Genomic DNA, 16,597 nt, shown 5'->3' with positions numbered 1-16,597 from the left:
ATTTGGAGTTGAATCCTGGCTGGACCTCTATCTCCTCACCTCTCCTGACCCTTCATATGGGAGGAAGTAACTCCCGGGAATGTCCGCAGGATGAAGTGAAATGAAAAGATGCGAATGAACTCTGTGAAGTGAAATGCAGACCACACTGTGCCCTTACTGTTATCGACTGAATGGTCAGAATAGGTGGACAGGGTCACCTGTCACAGGGACGATCTCGGAGAGGCACGATGTCTGAGTGGAAGTAAATTTCTCGGACCTTGAAACCTTGGAGAATGGCTGAAGCCTGCCCTAAAGTTGGGTTGACTTTCCAAACATCAGCTCAATCCAGAGACCCTCAGGGCAGCAGGGTTGTTGATGGTCCAGTGTGTCCTCCCTGGAGATGATGTGGAGGAGAAGAAGAAGAGGGGCCCCAGGCAGTAAGGCCAGGATGCCTGAATCCCTTTCTCAAAGATTCCACAGAGCACCTGCTTCAACTCTTGGGGATTCCCTTGCTAAAGATGTCCTTCGGGTCAACTGGAAGGCAACTGAGATCAAACCAGTGGCATTCGAAAAGGCCATCTGTTTTCCTTAGTCAACTCCAAATAACCCATTTTGATTGATCCCTTCAGTGTGTCCCAAACGTGGGCCACCTGTCCCATCTTTACCATCTTGCCCCCCCTTATTAACTGTAACATTGTTTGCTTAATTTCCTTTAAATAATATTGTGCCTCTTTTCAGAGGCCCCCAACTTCATTTCAAAAAGAAACTTGACAACCACTACAGTAAATGGAAAATCAGCCTCTCTTGTCTAGAAATAGAAACTACTAGAAATAGAAGGTTCTAGTAAAAGTAAAAAATAGCGAAACAAAACTGCAGTCGAAGTTTAGATGTAGAAATTGTGTTACCAGCTGGAGGCTCTGAGCCCACGCTTGCTTTGTGAAAATCATTATTATTATTATTTTTTTTTAAAGAGTGACATGATCACTTTTCAAGACCTAGTGCTGCTAAGATGAGACTTAGTCCCTGGTGTTCTCAAGACTGCAAGTGGAAAGGAGTTGAGGGTGGTTTGGTGGGTGGGTGGATGGGTTTTTCTCCCGAGGGGGTGATGCATGCAAAAGTTCTCTCTTTCCTGGGGACAAGACTGGGGCTGCCTGGTTGAGGCTGGGAGTCTAACCCTTGCCTGCTCTCTGGGGTCTCCGCAGTGCCCGGAAACGCCCCATCCCCTACTACCGGCCCAGCCCTTCTTCACCCAGCAGCCTCAGCAGCACCGCCTCCTGGTACAGCAGTAGCAGCCGCTCAGCCAGCCGCAGCTACTCCCGGAGCCGAAGCCGAAGTCAGAGCCGGAGCCGGAGTCGAAGTCGGAGCCGCAGCAGGACCGGCACCAGTAGCAGCTCCAGTGGGCGCAGCCCCAGCCTGGGCTCCCGGAGCAGGAGCCGCAGCTACAGCTCAGCAGGCAGCTACTCCAGCACGAGGCGCTAAGCAAGGGCCCTCTCTTGAGCCAGCTGCCCACGGGAACCCCTTTGGCTCTGCCAGCCTCCCCTACTGCCTGCCCTCCCTGCCTTCTCCCCGGTGACAGACACTGAGGTCTCCCGGATCCTGTCCTTCCTGCTTTCCTAGAGAGGAAGAAAAGAGGGTTACCGGGCTTCCCCGTCTATGTCAAGCTGCTAGGAGCCTCTACCAGCACCATCCTGGGGCTCACTCAGGCCTGGGCACATGGAAGGAACCATGGCATTTTTGGCACATACCAAAAAACAAACAAAACAAAACAACCTTTAAGGTTTTGGGAGAATCCACGAGTCCAGGACTGGAAATGTGGATCCTGGCCAGGATAACATGGCAACAGTTCTGCTCACGGGATGCATTCAGAAAGTCAAGGGGAATGGGTCCCACCTGCCCTCAGTCTCCTTTCATTCCGTTTCACAGCTGTACTTTTATGGACCCCCAGGTAGGAGAGAGGTGAGAGAGAACACCGAGAGCCCTTGAGGTCCCCAACAAGAGAGCAGTCCTTTAATCTCCCCCAGCAGGCAAAGGCCGGAAGAGAGAGAAACATGCCCAAGTCGGGGACACAGATACTGGAGCTGATGGGAGGTGTCAGGAGATGGGAGATGTGATCTCTGGTTACAAACATAGAAGCCAAAACGCAAGGCTCACCTGCTGTCCCCAGCATCTCTGCAGGGTCAGGGGAAGGAGCCCTGCAGGTTCCTGCTACCAGGTGGCCCCGCCCCATGCCTTTGGGTAAGGTACTCTTTGCCTGACACAAAATGCCTTCTGACTGTGCACCAGGGCCCTGTGGCTCCCCAGGAGAGAAGACAGTGGCACAGCCCCACTGCCCAAATCTAGCTGGCACCAACCGAATTCCACGGGACCATCTGCTGAGCATTCCCCAGGGCTGTGGCTAGCTGCCAGCCCCCAGCGCCAGCCAGTCTGGCCTTGCCCTCTGGCTGGCGCCTGCCTGCCCCCTCCCCACTGCCCAGGCTGCCACACCCTGGATCCTACCCAGGTCAGCCTGGCACCCGCGCACCCACCCACCCTTTAGCCTAAGCCTCTCAGGAAGTTTGCCAGGATGAGCACCTCAGTTAAGCCTCGGGGAGAAAGACCCAGATCCAGAGAGTCTGCAGGCAAGGAAGGGGCTCCAGGGCTGCTTCTAGCTTCTGAGGTTCCTTGGGAACTTGGGAAAGCTCCACCTGATTTTCTGCCCTCACCCCATCATCCCCCCAGCCCAGGGCCGGGCAGCCAGGGTCAGCTGCCCTCTGCCGCACAAATACCACCAGCTGTTTCAACCACAGACGGTCCCAGGAGCAGGAGGCCAGGGCGAAGCGCCTTAAAATAACCTCCTGGGCATCCCCCTCACCAGCTGCCTGGCTTTCCGGAGGCTTGTGGGTGAATTTCAAGTTTGTGGTGGCAACAGCAGCCCGAGGGGACATGTGTGGGGAAGCGAGATCGGCCTTTCTGGATCCTCCCCACCCAAGGCAGGAGTGACCTCCCCCTCCCCAGTCTTCCCCACCGCAGCAACACAGGGGCCAGCGACCACCCGGCAACCACCCTCAAAATCCTCCCTCCATCAGGAGAGAAGAGCAAGGCAGCGTGGACCACCCAGCCTGCCCACCACCGTGGCCTCTGGCCCAGAGCAGAGCCCTGCCCACCAGGCCTCATCCACACCAACGCCATCACCACAGAAGGCCGGATGGCAGGTGCCCAGGACAGGGGCAGGTGCCCAGGACAGGGGCAGGTGCCCTGGGAGGGCATGTACAGAAGCTGTAAATAACCCTCTTCCTCGCCCAGGACCTAGACCTCACTCCAGTCTCCCTGCCTGGGATAAAAGCTTCCCAGAGCCACCAAACCTGCCTGGAGGGACAGCTACAAGGGCCCCCAAGAGCTGCCTGTCCACTGTCTTCATTCGGACAACTCTAGGGGACCGTTCCACCTGGGGCTCCTAAGCAAACCTCTTATTTATTTTATTTATGTTTTATTTATTTATTTATATGACCATCCTTTTGTTTCTTACCATTAGCAGTATTTAATTATTTAACTATTTATTTATTTATATGAAGAGAGAGTGTGAGTGTGTGTGTGTGTGTGTATGTGTGTGTGTGTGTGTGTGTTTGGGGAGGGGGCTGTCTCCATTATTTTTGTGTTTCAATGGATGTGACTTGGGGGGGGGGATGGGATGTTGGCCTTTTCTCCAAAAAGCTCTAAGCCAAGACCATCTGGAGTTGACCCAGATTGGACTCACCAGTCCCGAGATCATTACTGAGCCTGAGAGCAGTGAGGTCCAGGCCCCGTGTCCCAGCCCCCTGCCCACCAGCTGCCCCACAGAGTTAGCAGTGAAAATAGCCAAGGGGCTCAGGGTTCACTCACTGGGTCACAGCTTGGATTGGGGGCTGGACTCCAAATTAGCATGTCAGTCAAAGATGCACAAAGTTGAAATCCCTAGGGAGGCTCCCCAGCTGGAGAGACAGATGCGCCATCTCTAGGTGGGTCGGGTTCCAGCTGAGCACCGACTGTCACCTGGCCTGTGGGGGCGGTGGAGGAGATGGTTCAGTACTGGCACAGCGCCTGGATTGTTGAGGTGTGAAGTGGCGCTCACACCACAAGAATCAGGCAGGACTGAGCTGCCCCGAGGGCAGAGGAGTTGCTCATCTTGACCTCACTGTGGGGGGGGGGGCACAGGTCACCCACTGCCTTCTCTGAACGCACCTAAGTGGTTTCACCCACGTTCCACATGGTTCTGTGCTAAGTCCCTCATTTCCCCTCTCTGCTGAGATTCGAAAGCTGCCCTGTTTGGTCTGCAGTGGACACAGGCAGCCTGGTCAAGAGGTACCAGCCATCGAGAAAGAGAGAGAGAGAGAGAGAGAGAGAGAGAGAGAGAGAGAGACCCACAGCAATAACCTTTTTCTGTGACCTCTTGCTGTTGCTATTGGGGGAGGACGCAAACCGATTTCTGGAATTTGAGAATAAAACGAGATGAAGGGCAAAGCCAGATGTTCCTCAAGAAGGTCATTTCTGAGCCCATCCTGGGAACTAGATCCAGAGACCTTCATCAGTCCTGCCTCTGTGACCAGCTGGCAGTACCTTCTGGCTGCTGGCTGGAGAGGCGCCTGCCCTTTCTGAAGGCCCTGCTCCTGCCTGTGACTGCCAGCCTGCCTGGGCCAGCTGTGGGTTCTTGCAACTTTTGCAACATTCTTGGTTGTTTCCCTGGCAATGTGACTACTCCGCTCCACCCCAAGCAAGGGAGCCCCCTACCCTGGGGCGAGTTGGCAAGAAGATTTCCTAGATGCCCCTGTGGGTCGGGAGGAGGGAATCCATCTCTCTCTCTCTCTCTCTCTCTCTCTCTCTCTCTCTCTCTCTCTGTCCTGGGAGAACCATGGGTTCCTGGTGTTACTGGACCTATGTTGGCTCTTCATTGTCAATATCTTCTGCTCCCAGGAAATAGGACTTAGTGTTTGAAAGCCACTCACAGTGACGATGTAGCTCAAAGCCGATACCCAAAATGAGAGGGGGGTGCCGTGCAGGTCAAGCTTCCTGCCCCCCAGTTCTTTTGACCCTCCCGTGAAGATGTGCCCTAGGTAAGTGGAACTGGGCAGGTGGCTTGCTTTCCCTGTGCCCAAGTTCCCACCTCGGTGGTGGAGTTTGGGAGATGTTGCCCCGAGGCCTGGGAGGGTCTCCAAAGCCAGACACAGTCTCACCCACGCTGAGACGGAACAGGAGGTTCTCAGTCACGAGAGGTAAAGACTGAGAAGCCAAATTGGAATCCCCTTCAGTTAGTTAGGGAGAGCCCCCAGCGGGGACCGTGCTCACCCATCCCGTCTCGGTGTGCTCCCTATGTGGAAGGAATCTCCAAGAAGTTTCCTTCTTTTGCCTTCCAGAAGCAGAATAAAGTGGAGATGTTGGAAAGACATCAGGGGCTCCGTCTTTCCTTGGCTCAGACCCATTCTCTTTCCCAAGAGGTCCAGTTTGGGAGAGGTTCCCCAAAATGACAGAAAGACCCTCTTTTTTTCCCCCTAACCCAGCCTCCATCTTTTCTTCTGTTGTCTTCTTGCCACAAATATCCAAAAGAGTCCCCCGTGCGCTTGAGTCTCTCTTCTTCCCCCTCCAGCTCAATAGGGCATTTGGTCTGATAATAAAATCACATCCAAGTACTAATCCTAAACCATGCCTCCCTCTCCAGTGGCCCAGTCAATCCCGCTGAGACACTGATACAACCCAGAGCAAGGATCGATCAAAACCCCTCCCCCTCACTCTTCCACCAAGGAATCCGTGTCATGGACACCCTCCCTCTCCCTGTGGCTGATTTGTGTTGCTTTACACATTTGGGTTTTTTGAGTGTTTCTGTTTTCTGTTTGTTTGGTGGTCTTTGTTTTGCATTGTAAATACCATGATAGGGACCCCCTCCTTGGAACATGGCTTATTTAATAATTTATTTGCTATTTATTGAGCGGTGTCGGGATGGGGACAGGAGCGAGGCCACCTCTTCCCAAGAATCCCTCCGTCTCTGCGCTCCGGAGACGCCGCGGGCCGCCGCAGCGCCGTCTCACCCAGGTAACGAGTTCGAGACTCACCGAACAAATTGGAATTGGCAGCAACGGAGGCTCCGGCCATAGCAATTAAGCTCCAAATGGAACTAAGACACCGGTTATCTCCAGGAAAAAAACCTCATTCCGATGGAAATTCATTGAGGAATCAGATGCCTTCCCCCGGGAACCAACTTCTCTGAAACAGTCACAGCTCCTTGAAAACTAAAAGTGGAGAGAATGAAAACGGTCGGCCCGGGTCTGTAGCCAAGAGAAGCTATACTCCGCCTCATCTTGGAAGGAGCCGAGCCAAAGAGACTGGCGTCCCATTTCTCTGTGCTCCTCTCGCCCTTGTGTCTGTGTGCATGGAAGGGAATGGGCCTCGGGCCTCAGTCTTGTCATCTGTAAAATGGGAATTGGCCTGAGCGTTCCTGGCAGGGTGGGGGGAGAGAGAGTTCTGGCTCTGACACGGAGGACAGCTTCCTGTTGGAATTTTTGTCCCTGGGTCTTCTGCCGTAGGTTGAAGGGCAGCGACCAAGGACGGGAACAGCAAGGTGGGGTGTGGACTTCATCTGCTGGGGGAGGTCATGATAGCCGAGTTCCGGTGCCAACTATGGGAGACCGCGAGGTGTCGTCCCCTTGATAACTCCCGTGACTTGAGTTCCAGTCCTCTGTTGTTACCTTGAACTTCTCTCCAAGCCTAATGGTCCACAGTCATCCCAGGAGAGACCAAGGTGGTTTGGCCCGGCCCTGCATTTTACCCCCGTGGGTGGTCAGACCTTGTTTTGAACCATCATTCAAGGAAGCCGGTGACGGAGGGCCGAGTACCACTTTTCAGATGAGAAAACTGAGGCCTGGGAAGGGGGAGTGTTGTGCCCAAGCTCCCTGGAGCTCGAGATGGGGCTGGCGGTGCCCCTCGTCCCCTTGGAAGCTCTTTCTGGGGGCGGGGGTGGGGACTTTTGTCTCACTTCTGTCACACCCCTTGGTTTTGTCCAAGTGTCCGCTGGCCAAGGACCTAGCAGAACCCACCACCCTGGCCCAGGGGACTCGGTACACCTGAAGCCCATTTCTCTACTCTGGGGCTGAGACTCCCACCTGGAAAACACCGAACCAGAGGAGCCATCCCCAGACCAGCCCAGCCTGACCAGCAATGCCCTGAGTGTCCGCCTCAGAGGGAAAGACACTGCTGTGTCCTCCGGCGTCCTGGGACCCTGTCCTCTGCCCGGCGACACAGTGGCCACGGCTTGCTTGATTTCTGGTCTCTACAACTAGGCCCACCCTCCCCGGGTTGCCGGTTTTCAGTCTGTATGGAACATGTCTGTGTTCTAATTAAAGGTCCATGGTATGGTGTTCTCATGTCCGCCAGTGTCCTCTGTCCCGCGGGGGTGGCCAGAAGCAGAGAGGAGGGAGACAGACAGGCAGATAGGGGCTCTTCCACGGCTCCTACTGCCTGTCATTGCACGTGAACCTGCAGACAGACCTAAAAGCACTCGGGTTTTGCATGTACCCGAAGGCATTACCCCCAGAAATCATCGTGAACACCTTACCTTCGCCTTCCACACAACCCTGTGAGGGAGGCATTAGGATCTCCATGTCTGCTCATCTGTGAAATGGGACGATAGTGACCCTTTTGCGATACTAAGGGAAATAAGTGAGGTCGGAGCTTTTTTAAAACAAATGGCCCTTGGGAAGCATTTAAGGATGTCAGTGAATGAAGTCACCATTTCCTAACCCTAACCTGAGCGGCAGGAGTGGGTTCCTGTCCACAGCACAAAGTCACCCACCTGGAGCAATAGGGGGCACGTCCTCCGTGTAGAATCGAAATGTTTCTTCCTGTCCAGGACAGGAGTCTGAAACACCCGGGGGCCAGGCAGGCCAGGGGAGTGGAGATGAGGCTATATTGTTGAGGGCAGGTAGGAATCTCAGCTCATGCAGCCGAATTTCCCAATATGCCAAGAGAACCTGAGGTCTTAGGTAAAATCTTTTTCAGTTTTGAAATACCCAGAGCTTGGGCTTGTCTTTTGAAACACTGAATTCCAAGGATACGTGCACGCCCACACAGGGACGATGGTGTGGCCTCACCTCCATCTCCCCCCCCCCCGGGGGTGGGGGGTGGGGTTGCTGGGGGGTTGCCCCAGCCCCTCATCTACCACATAGCCCCGCCCACACCTGAGCTGGGAGAAAGATGGGACAACACAGGTGACCAACCTCTTTGGGCCAGGCATCCTGCCCCATGGAAATCTGCCTTGCGGACTACTCGGGTGGGACCACTCCCTTGGAAAACGCATGGCTGTGCACCCCCCTCCCCCTCCCCCTCCCTCTCCCCCTCCCCCTCCACGCTGACTTCTCTCCAAAAGCCACAACCAGTGTCTTCTCCTGACGCCTCGTCATTCAATAACACTAATTAAGAATAAAAAGAACCTCTTAGGGATGGGTTATCAGGTGCCATGTGCAGCAGCAACATCTCATTTCCATAGCCGAGGTCGCTCCATAGGACAGAAGACCAAGTTGAGGCTCACAGAGGCAGGACCCCATGGCGGACCCAAGTCGGCGGCCACCAAGCCCATTTCTGCTGCACCTCTTTGCCCCTGAGGTGTGTGCACCCCTAACTCAGACCTCACCCTCCATAAGGGCTCGGATCACTTTTTTCCTTCCCAGAGAAGCGTAGCAGCCGGGAGGCTGTCCCTGTGGCTGACGTCAGCTGCCTCTGAGTGACTCACGGAGAGGCCAGTCTCCTGCCCTGGCCCTCAGTTACAGGAATCCGAGTGTTTGTTTTTCCAGTGATGGCCTTGGAGAGGTGCCCTGCCCGCTCCCTGTCCCAGCTGTCCTGGCTGCAGAGCGGGGACCTGCTTCTGGAGATGTCTCTCTCCCAGGCCAGACTGGTAGCTGCCCGAGGCCGGTTGGAGGGGAGCCAGGCTGCATCCGACACCCCCACTTTCAGCAGCCGCAGGGGCACCCCACAGAAACCTGCCCAGTGGTGGGAGTGACAGGGTAGGCAGGGGCCAGGGCCCTCCGCTGCTGATTCTCCCCTGCTGCACAGCGCTAAGCAGATCCAGCCCTCTCTGGGGCCAAGTCACTCCACCTGTTAAAAGGGAGGATCTCGATCCTGCCTGTGTGTTCAGGTCACCGGCTGGTTCTGCTAAAGGCTCCCTGGGGCATTCCAAACCGAAGCCAGCCTGGAGAACCCTGAATCAGAGGGTCCTTAAGATGCCAGCAGGGTCCTCTAAGCTGCCATCAATAAAGCCAGCAAGAGGACCGGCACCAACGTAGGGGCTGTGTCACGATGGGCAAAGGTGTGACTTATGCAGTCGAGGGGCAGAAAATAAAGAAGGTCCACGGGCTTCTGCCCTTTTCAATGCTTTGTTCACTCAAATCGCTCAATACAATTCCACTCTATAGGTTCTGAATCAAGAAAGTGACAATCCTTAATGCTGGGCACTGCCATGGACAGAATCCAACCACAACAAACATTTCTAGATTAGGTCTAAGCACTGCAAACACACTTAATCATGACAGGCCCGTGACAGACATTCCCTCTGCATGCTGAGCTCAAGGGCCAGATCCAAAGTCTCAAGCCTCAGGCTCCGAGTCCAGCAGATGCCCACTCACTCAGACCCCGGGGGGTCAGGTAAGGGACCCAGGCAGGCTTCTCTCGGGGTGGCGCTGATGGCCGGCTGAGGAGAGGGTTGTAGGGAGAAGTTGCAGCTCTCACTAGGGTCAAGATGTGGCTGTAGAGTTCAAGAGCAGAGAGAGCAACGCAGAGGATCAGGCAGAGGAGAAGGGTGGGGGGTGTCAGTCCAGCTCCAGCCTGAGGGCATCAGTGTGGGCTGGCTGAATGTCTGGTCATTTGCTCCTCCATTTATACTGGATTCTGGGGCTTCTGACCACCCTTTCAAAATCCCTATCAGCTGCCACCGGTTTCTCAGTGACGTCATTCACCCTGAGGTTAAAGCATCTGGTGGGGGGGGGGTCCCCACCCTGATTTTCTTGCCTCTCCCCCTTATGGGGCAAGGATGTGTGACAGAGACGTCACTCTGAGTTTGTCGGGGTGGGGAGAAGTGGCTTATTTATGTCAGGGCTATGCCTGATGGCCATATTGGAGGGCTCCGTAGGGCTGCCTGGTGAGACTGCAGGTTTCAAAGCAGAGTTTTAAAATGGAGTTGCTTAGAATCAGGCTGCTACCTGCCAGCGCACACTTCCAAGGGCCTCACATATATTTTTTTTTCTACCAGGGATTGAACTCAGGGGCACTCGACCACTGAGCCCCATCCCCAGCCCTATTTTGTGTTTTATTTAGAGACAGGGTCCCACTGAGTTGCTTAGCGCCTCACTAAATTGCTGAGGCTAGCTTTGAACTCTGGATCCTCCTGCCTCAGCCTTCACCCCCAGTTGCTGGGATGACAGGGGTGCTAACTCCACACCTGGCCTTAGATGCCCTTTTAATGCCCATTGTGTGGATGCAGACAGGCAGAGATAGGCATCCCGGAGTGCACGCTGGATGCTAGGATGCGGGTAAGTCCACAGAGCACCCAAAACAGCCGAGGAGGGTCAAGAAAGGTGTCACAGAAAAACCTGACCTCTAGGCTGACCCTGGGCCCTGGGGAGGAGCTGGCAGAGGAAGGGAAGGGGCTTAGGAAAGAGGAGGGAGGGAGCACTTCTCAGAGGGCCCCTCCCCCCACCCCCTCCCCTCACCCCACCCCCCACCCCCGCAGGCACCCTACCCGCCCAACCTGGGTGTTCCTTATTTATTTATTTGTTTGTTTGTTTGTTTATTTATTTATTTATTTGAGGAGTGGGAGAACCGACTCTGGAATTAGAAAGTGCCATAATTTTTTTTAAAAAAGCAATTGAACCCAAGGATTTGGGGGATCAGAAAGACCTGGAGATGAGCCTGACTCTGCTACTGCCTGGCTGTGTATCTATGTGTCAGTGACTTAGCCTCTCTGAGCTTCAAGTTCCTTACTTTCCAACAGAGGCAATAAAAGCATCCATCTTGTAAGATGAGTGAAGGGAGGCAGGTGGCTCTGTTGGCTGGGTGAGCTCATGGTGAGTTTCTGGGAGGATTCCAGGTCACCTTGGCAAAAGGTCCAACAGTCAGTCCTGCCGTCATTCACCACCTGGAACACCCCACTCTCAAGTGAGGGCCACTCCTGCCTCCCCTTCCAGGGTTTCACCCGCTCAGAGGAATCCAGAGCCACCAGGAAACTTGGCCGTCTCCCCCTGACATGTCGATCGTCCGTGGAGAGACCAGGGGTGCTGGTCATCCCTGTCCTCCCAGGTGGGATCCACCCACGGGTCCACTCCCCACCCGGAACATGGGCCCTGACCCGCTCTGCCGCTGCAGCCAACCTACAGCCAGGTGACGCAGGGCAGTTTTTCCTTCGCCATGGAAACGGGTCAGGTGCTTTCTCAGGGTGTCACGCCAGGTCCCTTTGACAAGTGACTCTCAGAACTAAACCCCAAATAAACAACCCCAAGCACATCAGATAGAGGCGCAGTGCCAAATGGAAACGAGGTTTGAAATAGGTGTGTACACACACACACACACACACACACACACACGCACATGCATGCACACACACACACATGCACACACACCTCCCCGGCTCGAGCTTCATAGGGTCAGTGAATTGTTTGAAATCCCACAGTTTTGCAGGGGATAATATCAGCATTTGGGACAGAGGAGTACAGATTCCTCATCAGTTTTCCAAAGGAATTTAACTTAAACCTTTAGGAAATTTAAGTCGATCTGTCCTTGCTGTTTCAGGATATTGCAGAGTTTTTTGAAGTTCCCTCCCGGTATCCATTCCCCTCTCAGCCATGCTAATAAATTCCCCATTTTTCAACTAGGTTCCTAGCCACCCAGAATAAAGACTACATTTCCCAGCATTCTCTGCAGCCAGCTCTGGCCATGTGACTCATTTTAGCCAATGAGAATTTGGACCTGCTAACTCCCACAGAGTTCTATAAAAGAGAGTGGTCTTGTGGTCTTCATTCCTTGCTACTCTCTTGCTGGCTGGAATGCAGATGAGATGGCTGGAACTCAAGTGACTCCCTAGTTCACTAGGTGGCACTGCAAATGGAGCTCATATAATATAGGTAGAGCGTTAGGCTGGTTCTACAGGGCTTTGTGGGGCAGAGGCATCAGACCTACAGTGGATACAATATCTCTGGACTTCAACATTAGGGATAAATAAACTTGACTTTCCTTGTGGCTACTTAACCTCGTTGTTCACAGCTGAGGCTAATTCTAACTCATATTCAAGGTGACATGAAGACAGTCCTTAAAAGGAGCTATCTTATAACTCCTTCTCCATCTCTGTGCATCCTCCCCAGCTCCTCCTCTTGCCAAACCAGTTCCTGCTTCGACTGTAGAAGAATCCAAGAGAGAGGCCTTCAAGGTCGTAGACCTCCCAGCTCCCCCCTCCCAAAGAACTCTCAACCTCCCTCTGCATAAGGGGCTCATGGTGGCAGGTGTTATGAATGTCCCCAGCTGAGAAGAGCACAGACTACTCTCCCAGTCAGGCTTTTGGCAGCCAAGGAGAGGAATGCTTTACCCTCAGAGTGACAGTAGCACTGAAAATCTTTTCCACAAAGCGATGCCAAAGAGACACAATTAGGAAGAATCAGTTAGGTTGTGCTTCAGTAACAAAGAAGTCCAAAATCACAATGTTCTAAAACAACAAAGGTTTCTCTCTCATTGGCATCCATTGTGAGCAGCAGGGTAATCAGCATGTGGGTAACTAAGATGCTAGTCATCCTGGTGCAGAGGGAAAGACAAATCCCCCACAGGGTTCAGGCTGGGTGAATCCAGGGGTTTCCCTAGACCTATTAATGCTTTGAACTGGGAGTGACAACTTATTGGTCCCTCACTACAAGGCTTCTCCCAGCCACGGTGGCCTCAGGAAGTGTAGTGCTACCCCTACTTATGTCCAGAGTGGAGGAAGGAGAAAGCGGAAATGTTTGGCGAACAACACTGATTTAAAAAAAAAAAATCCATAAAAATCCACAAACTATATGTCAGGCACTGTACTAGGTCCAGGTGGCACAGCCTCCAACCATCCTCCAAGGCTCCACCCTCCACCCTCAGGCAGTGTCCCGGCCAACGGAGGGGAAGACACAGAAAATGAGAGGTGAGAAGGACCCTCAGCCAGGGGCCGGAGCGACAAGGAACTTCAGCCAGCAGAAGGCGAGAAGCCGGGGACAGGCAGGGAACCCGCGTCCTTCAGGAAACCCTTGGGACCTGGGATCACTCCGCTGTGACCTTGACTGTCACAGACTCGGGGAAGCAAGGCCTGTGGCTTCCTGCTCTTCATCTCTGGCCTCTTGGGCGAGACCCCAGAGGACGTGCAGAGGCTGAAGGCAGGAACACACCGGCCCCTGCTCTTCCCCCGTCCAACTGCCCCGTCCGCACACTCTGCTTCTGTAGGTCCCCAGGTCCACAGTCCCATAGGTGGCCCTTTCACCTGGACCTGGGGAAACACCTCCCGGCTGGCTTCCCCGGAGCCATGAGCACCAGCCAGCTCCCTTGCACTCTGTCTTCATGGTGCACCCATCCTTCCCCAAAGAGCACAGTGGGCCTCCAGTGTGCCCAGCGCAAATCTCCCTCCTGACTGTCCACCAGGCCCTCCATGGTCTGGCCACGTCCCCCTCACTATCTGTGCTAGCAGTTACTCGGGGGCATAGGTTCCGTGTTAGGAGGTTTCCATTGCTATGACAAAATGCCTGATGGAAACAACGTATAAGGAAGAAAGGTTGATGTGGCTCATGGCCTCAGAAGTTTCAGTCTGTAGTTGTTTGCCCTCTCCTTGCCCCACAGCCCGGTCGCCTTTGGGCCTAAGATGGGTGAGACATCACGGTGGAGAGCACCTAGCTGAGGAAGTTGTCATGTCATGGCAGCCAAGAGAGGGTCAAGAAGGAGCCAGTGACCTACATTCCTTCCAGTAGGCCCTGCCTCCCCAAGTCTCCACCATCTCCCAACAGTGCCACAGACAGGGACCAACCCTTAACATAGAGGCCTTTGGGGGGACTTCTATCCAAACGATTGATTAGGGGTATGATAACCATATCTGCTTTGCAAAGCACATGACAGAAGTTCAGAGAGGTGAGGTCACTCTCCCAGAGCAGCACAGTAAACAGGACTCAAACCCAGATATGTTCCGGTTCCTAGCCTCCACGGTACACCGTCTTTCCTAAGCACTAAATGCCCACACTATCACTTTCCCAACTCTGGTTCCTGGAAGCGGAGATGAAAGGGGTCTCAGGAGAGCTGCTCAGGAACAAGGAGCAGAGCCCGCGAAAGCCCTGGGCGGTGGCAGCCATCCTTGGTGACGGGAGGGTAGGGTGATCCTCTCCCCCACAGCTGCGCCCCGGCCCCTGGTCCTCGGGTGCCCACAGGAGAGAGGAGCTCCCCAGAGCCTGCCGAGTGCCCACCCCAGCTAGGACAGGGACACGGCTCATCCCACGCAGCCCCGGAGGTCAATGTGCTCCTGGTGTCGTTAATTCTACTGAGAAAGTCTGGCAGAAGGTTCTAGAAAAGGAGGCCCAGTGAGAGGGTGGGGGAGGAGGTGGGCTGGTTAGGTCCCAAACACCGTAGGGTCACGATGCTATTCAAGGAACCTAGAATGGTTAAGAACTGGTAGCTGTGTGACGCAGGGTAAGTTGTTTAACCTCTCTGATCCTTGTTCTTGTCATCTCTAAATGGGGATAATCACATCTACCTTGGAGCCATCTGGGTGAGGATTAAGTGACTTTGATACCTGTAGGGAACTGAGGGGCTCGAGCGGCAGGAACGTGAAGTTAAGGACATAATTCTATAAACTGGGCCCACTGTACTGAGCCCGACTTGCTTTCTTTTCTACAAAGCGACTTACCTGTAGCCCTGCCTGGCTTAAGCCCACAGGACATGGTCCATCCCTCAGCCACCAACCTGCCATCGGCAGGGGACCATGTAGCCCAAAGGCCAATAAGAAGAACCCAGGCTACCTTGAAGGAGGGGACTCTGTGACCCTCACCCAGACCAGACCCCAGAACTGGGGGGTAAAGATCATCCCCACCCACCTTAAGATCTGTAGGGACAGGTCCTAATTTGACCCGGTCATGACAGGCCGAAGAGACCCAGAAGTGTCACAGCAGAGGGGACCTGATGGATGTCATCCTGCTGTCCGTCAAAAGTCAAGAGATGGACCTGGGCAGGGCTTTCTAGAAACTTCTCTGGGATTCCCCCAATAAAACTGGAGTGCAGGAGGGGCACGCCGTCCCTCTCCTCTCTGAGGGGACCCACCCTTTCCCTTGACAGTGTCCCCTTTCCCCTTTTCTATCCCTTCAATAAACTCGTGCCTCTTCCTCGGAGCCATGGGCCTGAAATCCTTCTGACCTGATCCCAAGAGTCAGGGTTTGGGGTGGGGGGGTGTCTTCACGCTGCCTCGGTGACCCGCAGGCCCAGCCCTGTGACACAGGCTGAGCTATGGCGACACTGCGGCTCTTTGATGGTTATTTGCAGAGGGGCTCGGGAGCCCAGGTCCTGGGAAGGAATGTTGGAGACAATAATAGGAGGAAGTTAGGCCTCCATGACCCAGCCCAGCCTTGACAGGACACGGGGCCTGGGCTGGTCCCCAGGGGACTGCGGGTGTTTATTTATTCTGTTTGTTTACTCGGCCCAGGCTGGAAACTCAGGCACACCGGGGTCCAGAGGCCGCAAACCAGGAAGATGAAGGAGGCCAGACTGCGGGGGGGCTGTGGGGCCCAGATTCTGCCGCTCACAGGACACCGTCCACTCAGCCAGGGTCTGCGGCTCCTGCAGTGTCCCAGGCCATGGGGATGATGCCACCCCGAACAGCACACCAAGGGTCCCGCCCTGGAGAGCAGGGGAGATTCCTGTAGTGTGGTAACTCGGGGTCCCGGGAACCCAGGCACCAGGAAAATGGGGTCCGCAGGCGGCAGAGGGTGAGGACTCAGGAGCTGGTTCATCAGAAGCCAAGGAGGAGGGCACACAGCATGGGAAGGGGCCTCCAGAGAGGGTGCTCAGGAGGCCGAGGCAGGAGGATCGCGAGTTCCAAGCCAACCTCAGCAACAGCGAGGCCCTGAGCAACTCCGTGCAAAATAGGGCTGGGGGTGTGGCCCCGTGCCCCTGTACAGAGGGGCTGGGGCTGGAATTCCCCCTGGGGACGAGAGGAAATGTCCACTCTTCCTGCAGGAGTGGAGAGAAGCCTGCTTGCTTGCTCTTTAGGCAACTGACAGGCCCCTTCTTGGCCGGCCCCTCCCTCCCTGCCTACCTGTGTGGCTTCCGCTGCTGCTTCTGCCTGCGGGGCTGGAGCCTTAGTTTCAGGAATGCTAAGGTGATGTCACCTCCCCCAGGCTGTCTGCCTTGAGGATTGTTGTGGCTATTTCCGTCCCCTGTCCTTTTCCCAGAGCATCTGCCTGGAGGCCCCCTCCCCAGAGCCTGCCCCTGTTCTCAACTGACCACTCTCCACATCTGTTCGATGACTGGTCACCAGGTGGCCGGGCGAGCAGGACTAGCAGCTGCCTCTGTCCTCAGTGTCCCAAGCTGGCCTGACCCGGATACACACGGAGGAGACTCGACACTGTCCTGAGCTGCAGGCAGGGGC

At 54.8% G+C, this 16,597-nt stretch overlaps 1 protein-coding gene across 4 annotated transcripts in view; it reads left to right on the top strand.

The window, feature by feature from the left end:
- The window catches only part of Srrm4 (serine/arginine repetitive matrix 4), a 148,613-nt gene extending 141,273 nt beyond the window's left edge, over window positions 1-7,340 (top strand). For 3 of the 4 annotated variants that reach the window (XM_078039044.1, XM_078039042.1, XM_078039043.1), the window contains one exon: window positions 1,182-7,340. In XM_078039044.1, the coding sequence (XP_077895170.1) occupies window positions 1,182-1,458 (277 nt within the window). In that variant the 3' untranslated portion in view covers window positions 1,459-7,340. The remainder of the gene's footprint in view (window positions 1-1,181) is intronic. The other variant, XM_078039045.1, reaches the window with a different exon arrangement.
- The last annotated feature ends 9,257 nt before the right edge of the window (window positions 7,341-16,597 follow it).

The sequence above is a fragment of the Ictidomys tridecemlineatus genome, chromosome 2 (assembly GCF_052094955.1).
Source record: "Ictidomys tridecemlineatus isolate mIctTri1 chromosome 2, mIctTri1.hap1, whole genome shotgun sequence".
Classification (NCBI taxonomy): Eukaryota; Metazoa; Chordata; class Mammalia; order Rodentia; family Sciuridae; genus Ictidomys; species Ictidomys tridecemlineatus.
The sequence above is the reverse complement of the archived record's forward strand: the minus strand, read 5'-3'. Positions and strand labels throughout refer to the sequence as shown.